The sequence below is a fragment of the Canis lupus genome, chromosome 27 (assembly GCF_011100685.1).
Source record: "Canis lupus familiaris isolate Mischka breed German Shepherd chromosome 27, alternate assembly UU_Cfam_GSD_1.0, whole genome shotgun sequence".
Lineage (NCBI taxonomy): Eukaryota > Metazoa > Chordata > Mammalia > Carnivora > Canidae > Canis > Canis lupus.
Window position 1 is genome coordinate 10,317,560 of NC_049248.1, and position 14,214 is coordinate 10,331,773.

Genomic DNA, 14,214 nt, shown 5'->3' on the forward strand with positions numbered 1-14,214 from the left:
AATATATAAATAAAATTTCTAGGAAACTATTAAAGAAGAACACTGATATTGGAAACCTAATTTCATTTCCCTCCTTCTTCCTGGATTATTTGTATTACCTTTTTCTTTGCAGAGTGTCTGAGACCAAATTGAAAATCGTTCATCTGTCATTTAAAATTTTACTCTATGGGGCACCTGGGTAGCTCAGCTGGTTAAGTGTGGGACTCTTGATTTTGGTTCAGGTTATGATCTTAGGGTCATAATCTCAGGGTCGTGAGATGCAGCACTCTGTTGGGCTCTGCACGGAGTGTGTGGAACCTGCTTAAAGATTTTCTCTTTTCTTCTCCCCCTGCCCTTCCCCGCTCACTCACTCTCTCTCAATAAATAAGTAAGTAAATAAATAAATAAATAAATTTTAAAAATAAAATAAAGTTTTACTGCATGACACAGTTCACACAAAAAAGCTAAGTCTGTAGCAAATATATCCTAGCCAGGGACACCTGTGTGGCTCAGTGGTTGAGCATCTGTCTTTGGGTCAGGGCATGATCCTGGAGTCCCAGGGTCGAGTCCTGCATTGGGCTCCTTGCATGGAGCCTGCTTCTCCTCCCTCTGCCTCTGGTTCTGCCTCTCTCTGTGTCTCTCATAAATAAATAAATAAATAAAATCTTTAAGATATATATATCTTATATATATATAATACTCATTATATATATATATATATATATATATATCTTCCTAGTCAAATCAACTTGTAATATTGCTACTTACCTTTATCACTCAAGCCCCACCCCATCTCCCTTGACTGTGAGTGCCAGGAAGCAAGATTGCTTCCTGCATTCAGCATGTTGAGTTCCACATAAATAGAATCTCAGGAAATGGGTTTTAATAATGAATTAATAAATACTGAAATTATGTCACAATGAAGAGGACACTTTATCATTCCCCATAGTGACTCAATTATTATTATCCTCTGTACTTAACTTCTACAGGTAGGACTGCCATTATCAGTACCCCCCCCCCCATTTTATATATTCAAATAGTACACTCTTTTGATTTTAAATTCCATTAAAGTTATTTCATCTCTCCAAACAAATTACAAGCTCTTGGGATTTTTTTTATGATAGACACAGAGAGAGAGAGAGAGAAAGAGAGAGAGAGGCAGAGACACAGGCAGAGGGATAAGCAGGCTCCCCATAGGGAGCCCGATGCAGGACTCGATCCCGGGACTCCAGGATCGTGTCCCAGGCCAAAGGCAAGGTGCCAAACTGCTAAGCCACCCAGGGATCCCCACAAGCTCTTTAAAAGTATGGATAGACTAATTCTTTCCTATCACCCTGGCTTACCATATACATTGCAATATTCTGTAAACAGTAAGCAGTTAACACTTGAGATTCTTAACTATTAAGACATCATCAGGGCAGCCCTGGGTGGCTCAGTGGTTTAGCACCGCTTCCAGCCCGGGGTATGATCCTGGAGTCCCGGGATCGAGTCCCATATTGGGCTCCCTGCATGGAGCCTGCTTCTGTCTCTGCCGCCCTCTCTCTCTCTGTCTCATGAATAAATAAACAACAACAAAAAAGACATCATCAGAATAAGCTGTGTTTTAAAGATACAAAGAAATTTAGTTTTTTTTTTTTTTTAATTTTGAGAGGGTGAAGCTAAAGCTCAAAAAATATAAATGATTTACTAAACATCTCTTCTCTATCTGATGCCAGATAAAGAACTCAGCTCACTATTCTTCTTCTCCAACTAAAACTTCGTACTCATTAAACAATAACTCCTAAGATGGTTAGTTTTATGTGTCAACTTGTCTGGGTCATGAGGTGCCCAGATATTTGATCAAATATTTTTCTGAGTCTCTGAGTATGTTTTTGGATGAGATTAACATTTGAATCAGTGAAGTGATGATCTCCCTCCATAATGAAAGTGGGTCTCATTTAATCAGTTGAAGGCCTGAAAAGAAACCAAACAGTAATCTTCCTCCAAATAAGAAAATATTCTCCAGCAGAGAGTCTGTGGGCCGGAACTTCATCATTGTTTCTCTTGGGTCTCAAGTTTACTGGTACACATTACAGATTTGGACTTGCCAGTCTCTATAATTGCATAAGTTAGTTCCTTATAATAAATCTTTCTCTATAAATATGCACATCCTATTGGTTCTATTTTTTTCGGCAACCATGACTAATACAGCTCTCCATTCTTTCCTTCTCCCATTTACTGGAAACTATCATTCTATTTTCTATTTCTATTTCTATGAATTCTATGAATTTCTACTCTAGGTACCTCATATAAGTGAAACATACAATACTTGTCCTTTTATGTCTGGATAATTTCACTTAGCATACTGTCTTCAAGGTTTATCCATGCTGTAACATTATCTTTATTTTTAAGGCTAAAAAAATATTCCATTGTATGTATATACCACATTTTGTTTATCTATTCATCCATCGATGGATATTTGTGTTTCTTCTGTGTTGAAAGATCCATAGGATAATTTCTACAATCCTGATGTAGCAGATGGCTGGGCAAACTTCACAGACTAAGTGGTTCTCATTATCCCTGCCTCCTGATGTTCATGCCCTTGTATAATCTTCTTCACTTGAGTTTAGGTTTTATCTGTGGTTTGGAATGTGGCAAAGGTAATGGAATGTATATGACCATGTATATGTGATTACATAAGGTTTACTGCCTATCTTGCTGAAGTTTCTTTCCCTCCTTTCCCCCTCTCTGGTCAGATTTAAAGAAGCAAGCTTACATGAATCCTATAGCCACAGAGAAATTAATTCTTGTCTGAGACAGCTTGGAAGTACATCCTTCTCCAGTTGAGCCTTCTGATGAGAACAAAATCCAGTAGACATCTTGACTGCAGCCCATGAGATGATAAACAACGGACCCAATTCAACTGTGTTCACACTCCCAATCCCCATGAGATAGAAAAAATATATATATGTGTTGTTTTACATTGTCACTCATATAATTTGTAGTAATGTGTCAGCTGTCATATAAAACTAATAATTCCATGATAAACTTAATCCTTATGTTTTGTTAAATTTCCTCAAATCTAATCCTGACTGTCAATACCTCTGAGGTTGTCATCCAATACCTACTGCAATCTTGATTCATAAGATAGAGGCACTTTCTAGTGGAGTAGAGTAGTTGCAAGATGGAACTGATCTCTTCTGCTTTATTATCTATTTGTGAAGCCATGAGTATGGCCCAACTCATTGCTCAACTTTATAACTCATGCTTGATGAATCACAGTAAGGGTAGTCCTGACCTCTATTTCACTGAGGCAGAAAAAGGAAAGGAATTCATGCTTGGCCACCTGATGTAGGCAAGGTCAAAAGGAGAATAATCAAAGGGGCCAGAAATAGGTAATTTTTTAGCTTCACTTGTTACAGCTTTTGTATAACAATTTCGTGAGGCATAGGTGAAAGGCCTATGTACATGTACACTCCATTGGTTCCACTCCAAATCCTTAACAACCTGGGTATAAGCTAATAATTCACAAACTTAATGGAAGTACAACAAGATTGTGTAGGATTGCAATGAGGTCATTCCCCTCTACCTCAGCTACCTGCCCTTCCAGTAGTTACCCTCTTCAGTCATCCCACATGGATCTTCTTTCCTCTGTCATCATTCCTGACATAAAGGCTTCGATAGGGGCTGAACTCAGCATTAAAATTGCCACAATGCATAATTATTTCCATTAGGATAAACAAGAAGTTCTACTTCTTCAAGGAATAATCCAGTGAGGGAAAAAAAATGGCCATAGTAATTTTAAGTAAGAAAAGTAGCAAGGAGGTCATTAACAGAATCTCATTTTGTTCAAACCTGTTGGGAAGCTGGAGGGCAAAACAATGATGGCAATCACATGCAGGAAAGGGCAATGGGGTAAAAATCATGTTAACTGGCAAACCTGTTCATGCAGGTTTGGCTGGTATGATCGTGAGAAGAGATGGCCAGAATAGCAAGGGGAAATACTCAAGAATTGGAATACCAGGAAAGCTAAAACATGGTCATGGTAATAGTACACCATCAGTTATTCTGATAACTGAGAAGACATTGGTTATTCAGCATATTGAAGGTGAAGGTCATTGGCAAAACTGAATGGAAATCAAAATGATCAACATGATCCTAGTCAAATTTCCTTGTCCTATGAAATACCTTCCACCAGTTTTCTGCTGAAATTTGTGAAATACTCTTCATCCTGCCTATATCTTTTTCATATTAAAAAATAATGTAGTGCTCACTTAGTTTTGGAACATAAAGATGCCCAATCGCCAGTATCATAGCAGGCTTTTCTATCACTATTTGATTTCCTTAGCCAAGAGAAAAGAAAAAAGTTATATTCTCCATGCTGATATCACATTTTAATGTTGTGTGAGGACTCTGAATCAATCCCACCCAACAGTTGCCCTCAACAATCACTCAGTAAAATTAGACTTTTAGGATTAGATATGATCTGAAAAGTGGTTTCATTCAATTCTTATGAGATATATATTGCTGCATAAACTGATGTCTAATTTTCTTATGACATACTTTGTATTTTAAATTTTTTGGGAAATACTTTGTATTAAGTAAAAACTTACTGACTTAAGTATAAATCATTTATATAGCATTCATTTGTTCCTGTAGAGACATTCCTTTACAAACATTCTCTTTCCATGTGTGCTTATTTTTACTCTGACCTTAGATTTTACTTACGGGGGGCAGGGGGTATCTGGGTGGCTCAGTGGTTGAGCATCTCAACCAGGTTGTGATCCTGGGGTCCTGGGATTGAGTCCTGTGTTGGGCTCCCAGCAGGGAGCTTGCTTCTCCCTCTGCCAATGTCTCTGTCTCTCTCTGTCTCTCATGAATAAATAAATAAAACCTTTAAAAAAAAAAGAGAAAAAGAGAGAGAGAAACCTAGAGACCTATAGATCTTGGAACCCAGTTTATTTTTTATTTTTTGGAGCCCAGTTAAAAAAAATATGTGTGTCTGACTTATCTGTTTCAATGAGAACTGAAGTCAGGGTGGAGGGGACCTACTTTCCTCAAAGATGAGAGCACTTTCCAGTCCATTTATCAACCTTTTAGTCCTACAGCAATGGTTATGAGTAAATGACCCAGAACCAGGAGAGTTGATTATCAACACAGTGAAAGGGAGGGTTTCAAAAAGCAAGAGAGGAGGGCTAATCACATGGAGAGGGAAGTGAATGGAGATTGGTAGTTATTCAACGGTCCCCCTGAAGTGCTGCAGTGAAGGACCATGAGTATTATTCCTTTTTGATGGAGACAAGAGAAGTTGTTCCATCACTCACAATATGCCTTTGAATCTCCTCAAATCAAGTTTCTCGCCACTGCCTAGAAAAATAGCTAATTCTGAGGACTGATGTGTCCTCCCTGAATGTTTGGGGGCAGTGGGAGAAAGTTAAAGACTTATAGAAAGGATTGCTAGGAGAAAGGAAGGAAAGAAGGCAGAGGAAGCAAATGTGGAGACCATAAAAACAGAATAGAAATAGAGAAAGAAGCCAGGATGAAAAGGGAGAGAAAAACTACAGAAAATAAATGCCCAAAGGAGTAAGAGGAGGGGGAGAGGGAGAGCAAAAGATTTATTGCTGAGAAAAGTTTGTCTCCTTAAGTCCCTCCAGGTCAAGGAGCCAGACCTAGCACAGAGCATGGAAAGGAGGCAACCAACACTGTGTACCTGATCCTGGAGAAGCAGTTCAGCCCCATGGGGATGCGAGGCCAGGCCGTGACAGCCTCTGCTCTGGTGTATTATATTCAGGTGAGTTGGGAAAATTCAGAAACAAAACTTTTGTTTGTTCATTTCACAGATAAATGAACTCTCAGAAGAACCATGGGGGGAATGAATGAGGAGAAAGACATATATTGAATCAAAGAGGTAGTGGGGAAAAGAATAACAAGAATGTTTCCTTAATGTTATGGGGTTATACAATCCATGTGTGGCTGGTGGCATCAGTGAAATGGGGGAGACAGAAATTGGGGTAATCATAGATAAATGCAGAATAGCTATGTTAATTTAGAAGTGCCGCTTATCTGTATTTCTCTTTTAGTATCTTATCACCCATCCCTCAAAATCCCAAATAAATAATCAAAACAAATTACATAATTCCCCTAAATGGAGTTTCCAGATCAGCCCCAATACAATTCTAGTATTTTAGGTGCCCTCCAGATCAGAAATAAACTAAAAGAGGGAAAACTCTAAAAATACCTCACAACTCTTGTTTCTTTCCACCAAAAATCAGAAGCCCCTGAGTAACTCAGCTAACGAGCTGAAAAAAGGGTCGTTAGACTGATGATTCTGGACAACTGTCAAGCAGAAGTTTATATAGTTATGAACTCTAGTAGAGAGAAAAAGCAATGGTGTCTGGGTGGCTCTGTTGGTTAAGAGTCCAACTCTTTATTTCAGCTTAGGTCTTGATCTCAGGGTTGTGAGTACAAGCCCCACACTGGGCTCCACAATGGGTGTGGAGCATACTTTAAAAGAAAAAAAGAGAGAGAGAAAGAAAGCAAATGACTCAACTGGCTAGTATCAGACTCCTGTACATCTCCCAGCAGCAAATGGACTGCCTGTTTTGCATTCTATATCCCATTCTATATCCCATTAAATTAATGTCTGTAAATTCATTTCTTCTTCTTGTATTTTCCTTTTGCTTCCTCTTCTTTTCCTTGCCTTTCCCTTTCCTTCTTTTTCCTTACTTTGCTTTTCTTTTTGGCAATAGTCCCCAAAAGAAGTATTTTATCTATTATCTATTTAGCACTTTAAGCTTTTCTTATCTTTCAGTCAGAAAAGAGAAACAAAGAACCAGGGCTGGATTGAGGAAATAACACATTTTGTCATCTTTAGTGACCTACCATTTTAAATTAAAAAAAAAAAAAAAAGTTTCTCAAATGTTGTCTACAGAGGACAGCTCTAGTGCTTTTACAAATTCTTTTCACCTGATGTGTCATGAGTTTGTGTGTTCTCTCTTCTTCCCATAAACTCTCAATGAGTATAAATCCCTGTCCCAGGTGGGAGACCTTTGTGGATGTTGTTGATTTCCAGAGAATATTAAGTCATTCAAGTTACTGAAAGAGAGATGCAGTTTCTAAACAGAAGTTTCTCCATTTGAGGGAGAACATCAACTGAAATAAAAAGAAAAGAAGGAGTAAAGGTTTTTAATATTAGTAGCAGAAGAGATTTGATAGCAATATCAAGGAGTTGTTCAGGCAGATTTAGCCCTTTTTCTATTATTTCATTGAACATATATTTGTTAAAGTTTGATCTGAATTCTGGCTAAATGGATAGGAACATACAGTTAATCATGTTAACCTAAACCCCTTTGCCTCTGTCACTTAACCTTTCAAAATAAGGTTAAATATACCTGCCTACATAATTAGTGTGATGAAATGTTATGACATATTGAAAATTCTTAGCAGCCTGACTAGCATATAGTAGCTATTCAATAAATAAAATTTTCCCCTCCTTTTCCTCCATCTTTTTTATAGGGTGTATTATTGGATATGCTCAGAGAATAAAAAAGGGGAGCGGAGTAGAATCCAGTTTGTAACTGGGAAAGAATCAAGAAGGCAATAACAATATCCTGAGGGACAGATCAGGAAATTTCTAGGACAAATTGATTTAAATGCCACCTCTGCCTCTCATTCACACACACACAAAAAACAAAACAAATTAAAAAAAACAAACAAAATCCTTCCCACAGATTAGATATTTGCTCTCTTAGTTTCTCCTACTTTAAATATAATAATCAACAGGCATGGGAACAATGAAAACAAACAGTCCTAAACATGGCTGACCTTATGACCTTGTCCTCATATTTTCCCGGATCTCACCAAGTAATCTAACAGCAGAGTCATGAGGAGCGGTTGAGACTACTGAGCAGAGCAGATGAGATATTTCCCTGTCTGAGACTATTTCCCTTCCTACAGCTTCCTCAGGCAAGATGTGAGGAGAACTGCATGAATCCTGAACAGTAAGTATCTGAGACCAAACTAGGAGGAAGGAAAAACACACAAAAAAATTAGTGCACAGGGTCAAGAGGTGATTAGATATCTGTGACTTCCCTTTATTTTTACTTAAGTGGGCATCAACCTACTAATTTCACAGATGAGTTATGCAAAAATAAAGACATGCCCTCATGTCATCCTAAGTACTTAAAATAACATCACTGACAGCATTTTTTCCAAAGTGAGTCTTCTTATTAAAACAGTGGGATTGATCTCAATTTGTATAGTCACAGAGATCTGCAAAAGGCTTTCTTTCCCATGCTTCTCAGTGACTCATCAGACAGACTGGATTTAAAAATCTCATCGGGAGCAGATATATTTGGATAATTCCAAAGTAGCATCACCACCTGAAATATGACAAGAATATCCCATATTTTAGGGCATGGCAATATTTATTGCAGACTTCATTCAGCTATCACTTTGAGGTCGTTACCACTTAATTTAAACCTATCACAATTAGGTCTTACACAGACACCAAAGACATAAAAGGAGAAGAGATTCATTCCACTTGGAGGTAAATTATTGAAACACAGGGCCAATTGGAACAAAACACTTGCTCAGCCTGAAGGAAAACACATATTTAGCCATGGGGAAGGGTTTCTCAATAGCCAAGTCTGTTAAACCCACGGGAAATGGTGGTGGCCTCTGTTGCTTGTCACAGTGTTTGAGGTTTTAGACACCCACCACTCAGGGAAGAGTCTCTTTTAACAGAATCCAAATCATAACATTGTAGAACTTAAAGAGATTTTAAATAAGTGGGGAATGTGAGAAAACCTACAGGAGACACTGGTCTATTGAAAAAGCAAACAGTATGTTCTACAACTATGCAACCAAAGAGAATGTAGAAGTGAATTTCAATGGGTTTCAATAGCTCGATATATCAGAAAGTACGATTAAATTTGCTCATCTTCAAAAATAAATATTTTCCTCCTCTCCCCTCCCAGCTTCTGAGCTTACACCACACTCCTTCTTCCATGCAACCTATATTTTTGAAAATTTATAATTGCTATAGTTAATCCAGTTAATTTAATTAACTTTCAACATGGTGAAGTTGATTTCTACATTTTTCCTCCTTGTTTGGCTTCAGTTGCATATCAGTTTTGATTTTGGAAGTGAAAGTTTAGGGTATTTTTTTATGGTGAGAATTTTTATGGCTTAATGGTGGCCCTTTTTGCAACAAGTTGCAAAATATAGGGATACCTGGGTGGCGCAGCGGTTTGGCGCCTGCCTTTGGCCCAGGGCGCGATCCTGGAGACCCAGAATCGAATCCCATGTCGGGCTTCCGGTGCATGGAGCCTGCTTCTCCCTCTGCCTGTGTCTCTGCCTCTCTCTATGTGTGTGACTATCATGAATAAATAAAAAAATTAAAAAAAAAAGTTGCAAAACATAAATTACAGACTTCATTGTATTACTTTCATGCTTATAGCTGAAATTTTCTTTATGCTTAAATTTATTGACCTCAAATATGTATACAAACCTTAATTTTTATATGTTTTCAAAATTTCATACATTTATTTACATTCTTTCTTGGTAATTGTTATCATAACTGTTTACAGTGGTCGTGGTTACATTTTCTATTAACACTCTTCTTTTTCATAATAAATTTATTTTTTATTGGTGTTCAATTTGCCAACATACAGAATAAACACCCAGTGCTCATCCCGTCAAGTGCCCCCCTCAGTGCCCATCACCCATTCACCCCCACCCCCGCCCTCCTCCCCTTCCACCACCCCTAGTTCGTTTCCCAGAGTTAGGAGTCTTCATATTCTGTCTCCCTTTCTGATATTTCCCACACATTTCTTCTCCCTTCTCTTCCATTCGCCTTCACTATTAACACTCTTTTCATAAACACTACTGTGGTCTGTCGTGTGATTCACAAATTATTTACACAGCGCCACCTGTAGTATAAAACACGTTAAGGCATCTCATTTCACAATAGATTCCGCTGGTTATATTGAAGTCAGTATAACTTGTAGTATGCTAATGAACTGGAATCAAAATGCAAACATAAAAAATATATAAGTTGTGATGCTTTTATTATAACAAGGTAGCAAATTATATTGTAACTCATATTCCTGATTCTGCAACTACAACAGGCACTGACTGTATTTTCATTGCAAAAAACCTTTATTCTTTCTCCATAGTTGCCTGACCACAGATTGGGTACATCTCTGGTATATATGGTAAGTTCCAGCTATCATACCCAGAAAGATATTTTAAAGGAAATTTATATTTTTCAGGGGCATTTATTTATATTATTTTAGTTTTTAACTATTTTGACAGCAGGAAAAAAAAATGTATGAGACCGCCATCCTACTTACCTCAGCATCTCCTGGCATAAAGTTTATTTACCTCATCATCAATAACTATGTGACAATATGCAAGGGTTTCCTACTTCCATACCATCTCCTCAATTATTTTGTATTTTTTCAGGGTCAGTTCGAGAACTTTGTACAGAGAGGAGAATATAAAGTAGAAAGCACACTCTCCAAACCACGTTAACTCTGATGAACTGAATTGATGAACTGATTTAGTCTTGCTGACAAAATAAGTATAAATGTTAAGTGAGGGACGCTTGGGTGGCTCAGTCGTTGAGCGCCTACCTTCGTCTCAGGTGGTGATCCCAGAGTCCCGAGGATCAAGTCCCACATCAGGCTCCCTGCGAGGAGCCTGCTTCTCCCTCTGCCTATGTCTCTGCCGCTCTCTCAATCTGTGTCTCTCATGAACAAATAAATAAATCTTTTAAAAAATGTGAAGTGAAAATGTTTAAATTAAAATCTTATGAACATTCTATAAAATATTCACACAAAGTCAAAACGCAGACACTGAAGACCACTTATTGCCAGGGTTGAGAAAAAAACCAAAGCACAGAGCTCTTACTGGTGGGTGGTCTTGCAGGTTGCTGGTGGTAATTGGTGCACTGCTGCTCCTGTGTGGCCTGACTTCTGTGTGCTTCCGCTGCTGTCTGAGTCGCCAGCAAAATGGGGAAGATCAAGGCCGGCCTCCCTATGAAGTGACTGTCATTGCTTTCGATCATGACAGCACTCTCCAGAGCACTATCAGTTGTGAGTACTCTGACATTATAACCTGAGACAGGGTTAAAGATGATCAGGGGGCACCTGGGTGGCTCAGAGGTTGAGCATCTGCCTTTGGCTCAAGGGTGATCCCAGGGTCCTGGTATCCAGTCCCACATCAGGCTCTCAGCAGGCAGCCTACTTCTCCTTCTGCCTGTGTCTCTGCCTCTCTCTTTGCATCTCTCATGAATAAGTAAATAAAATCTTTTCTTTAAAATAAAATCTTTTCAAAAAATAAGACAAAAGAATCATTAGGATGATGAAATAATGTAGAAACATGGATTGAAAAGTATCAAAGATTCTAGAACTCAGGGTTTTAATTTCCAGAAGCCTGATGGTGTCGTGACCTGGGCTCTCACGTTACTGTATTCTCAAAGATTGACTTGACTAATGATAGGGTGAAGAAGGAAGTAGACCTATTGGAGAAAATATTGGAAATATTTTATAGGAAGAATTTTATGAAGTTATTTTGATAAAACTATTTTAAGCTCTGAATATATCTCTTTTGAAACATGTCTTGGATTTTGTAAGAACCTCTATTTTTTATTACCTATACATTATTTTATATCTTTGGAAAAATTAGTCATGTGTACTTTCAATTCTTTGTTCTATTTGTACCTATTGATACAGTTAAATGTTAGCCTAACACCCCTTCGATGATTAGAAAACACTTTCTTTTATGTGTTCTCTTCTCTTCTTTATATTATATTCTTTCCTGAAATGAGAGGAGAAAAACTATTTTGAAACAGTAGGTGGCACCATATTGTGATGTTTCTTTTGAAAAGAGAAGACATTGGGGTGCCTACATGGCTCAATGGTTGAGCGTCTGCCTTTGCCTCAGATTGTGATCCTGCGGTCCTGGGATCAAGTCCCGCATCAGGCTGCCTCTCTGCTTCTCACTCTGCTTTTGTCTCTGCCTCTCCCTTTGTATCTCTCATGAGTAAATAAATAAAATATTTAAAAAAGAGAGAGAAGACATTGCTGTTCACTTTTCGTGCTTCACTTACTGTCCTTTGAGGGAAGATAAATAAGACAGCAATAAATATTTCTAAGGAGTCTGCATTATCAGCAGGTTGGCATAAAGGGCCCTAAGTCCATAAAAGGGAAGGACAGGGTTGTGAGACATGGGGACACAATTAGATTAGCTGAGGACCCCAGAGAATACAGGATCTTCCAGCAGAGTGAAGTTGGTTTCTAAACAATCTTCACAGGATTTTCATAACATTTGTGGCCAAGAATGACAATGATCGAGACACTTGCTAAAAATGAAGGGAAGGGAAATGTGTTGTAAGCCCCTCATTTCTGAGGATGTCACGTTTACTTTGGCTCTTTTCTTTCTTTCCCCACCAGCCCTGCAGTCAATCTTTGGCCCTGCAGCTCGAAGAATCCTGGCTGTGGCTCACTCTCACAGCCCCCTGGCCCAGTTGCCCTCCTCTTTGGACACCCTCCCAGGGTATGAAGAAGCTCTTCACATGAGTCGCTTCACTGTTGCAAGGTGTGGACAGAAAGCTCCTGATCTACCCCCAGTGCCAGAAGAGAAGCAGCCACCGCCAGTGGATGAGTCTCCTAGAGCAGGAGGCTCTTCGAACTGATGGGAACTCTGGTTTTATAAATGAGGTGGGGGTTTCCCCAGAGTTGCTACAGGTAGACAAACAAAATTTTTTTTTTTTTTCTAATTTTTGGAAGGTTTAGGATGACAAACAGTAGTCAGTGGAAAGGATGAGTTCCAATTCTTCCTTTCCAGCCATATGTATTTTCTAAGATGGAATTGCTCTAATTGGGATCTCTAATTCTTTATCCAGTGACCAAAATTTGCAGTTATTCTTAGCAATGCTTATTACTACTAAACCCAGAAAGCATCAAAAGTATCTTGAACTCCTCTAGCTATTGAGTTTCTTTACCCATAGAATACTGCAAGTGGTTTTTCTTTCTGCCAGCTATAATACAAGAATAAATAGTAATACACTTGTGGAGAAAAACAAAGAGTATAGGCACAGCCACAGACATTAATGCACCAAAATCATGAATTCTTCTTCTTGAGAGAATGTTCACTTTTATACTGAATGACAATGATACTCTTGGACACCATGTAATACCTTAGTGAGCATCCAGGATGCAAGAGTAAGATTGTAGTTATGGGCTAAGAGAACACGGTATAGTACTGAGGTGTCAAATACCAAGGTCTTTCCTTCACCCTGGCCCTATCCATGCATAGAGTCCAGTAACAGTTTCTATTGATTTTTCAGTTGTTCTGCCTTCCAAACACACGTGCACGGCACACACACATGCACGCGTGCACGCATACACATACATATGCAGTATTTTCTAAGTCTAAAAGAATAGCACTGTTTTGCTGCTTTTGTCTTTCTAGCTTTGGCCACTTAAAGCCAGGTTCTATAGTGACACACACTAGTGGGGCGGCCTTCACTGCCACCTAGTGGAGCGATGGTAGAAAATGTATTCTGTTTGAACCTATCTGCACCCCTCTTCTGTTCCTGGAGCAAGTAACTGAACTCAGTTCTTGAGCGATCCTTCCAGTCACACCATCCTGCCCTGTAGTGCTAAGCTGTCCACCTGACATACCGCTGGACAATTAGGAAGTGAAGTGTGTCGGGGAAAAAATGACTTGCCAATGTCCTTAGATAAATCATTGAAAATCTTTAAAGCAATTTTCCCACTTGTAAAATAGGGTGTAACAACACCTCCAAGGATTGTTGTGAGGATCAAATAAAGTAAATATACATGACAAGATTTATAAAGTATTTTGCACACGTATTTGATACTCTTACTATTGATATCTAATTTTCACCTGTCAAGATTCTACTGAGAATTGTGTTCTCACTTGTCCTTTTGCCAATCACCCAGTCACTTCATTTCATCAATAAATATTTGTTGATTGAAGTTAACAACTGAAAATATGTGATTCTTTTTAAAATGATCTGTGTTTGGGGCGCCTGGGTGGCTCAGGGGTTGAGCATCTGCCTTTGGCTCAGGTCATGATCCCGGGGTCCTGGGATGGAGTCCCGCATCAGGCTTCCTACAGGGAACCTGCTTCTCCCTCTGCCTGTGTCTCTGTCTTTCTCTGTGTGTCTCTCATGAAAAAATAAATAAAATTAAAAATAAATAAAATGGTCTATGTAGAGGTAAG

General features: G+C 38.7%; 1 protein-coding gene across 2 annotated transcripts; it reads left to right on the forward strand.

Annotated features, from left to right (window-relative positions):
* Nucleotides 1–5,076: 5,076 nt before the first annotated feature.
* Nucleotides 5,077–13,982, forward strand: TMEM52B (transmembrane protein 52B). 2 transcript variants are annotated; one of them, XM_038576776.1, is made up of 6 exons: nt 5,077–5,187; nt 5,604–5,749; nt 7,915–7,958; nt 10,137–10,175; nt 10,891–11,057; nt 12,417–13,982. In XM_038576776.1, exons 1-6 carry the CDS (start codon nt 5,178–5,180, stop codon nt 12,656–12,658), a joined length of 648 nt encoding a protein of 215 aa, XP_038432704.1. In that variant the 5' UTR covers nt 5,077–5,177; the 3' UTR covers nt 12,659–13,982. The 2 variants fall into 2 exon arrangements, with proteins under 2 accessions (XP_038432704.1, XP_038432705.1); XM_038576777.1 differs by having other exon boundaries at nt 5,095–5,234.
* Nucleotides 13,983–14,214: the final 232 nt, after the last annotated feature.

What these genes read in the sequence shown, in the direction of transcription:
- TMEM52B (XM_038576776.1), top strand. An exon ending in AACTGCATGAATCCTGAACA is followed by an intron (nt 7,959 to 10,136) that starts GTAAGTATCTGA and finishes CTTTCTCCATAG; the next exon opens with TTGCCTGACCACAGATTGGG. An exon ending in TCTCCAGAGCACTATCAGTT is followed by an intron (nt 11,058 to 12,416) that starts GTGAGTACTCTG and finishes TTTCCCCACCAG; the next exon opens with CCCTGCAGTCAATCTTTGGC.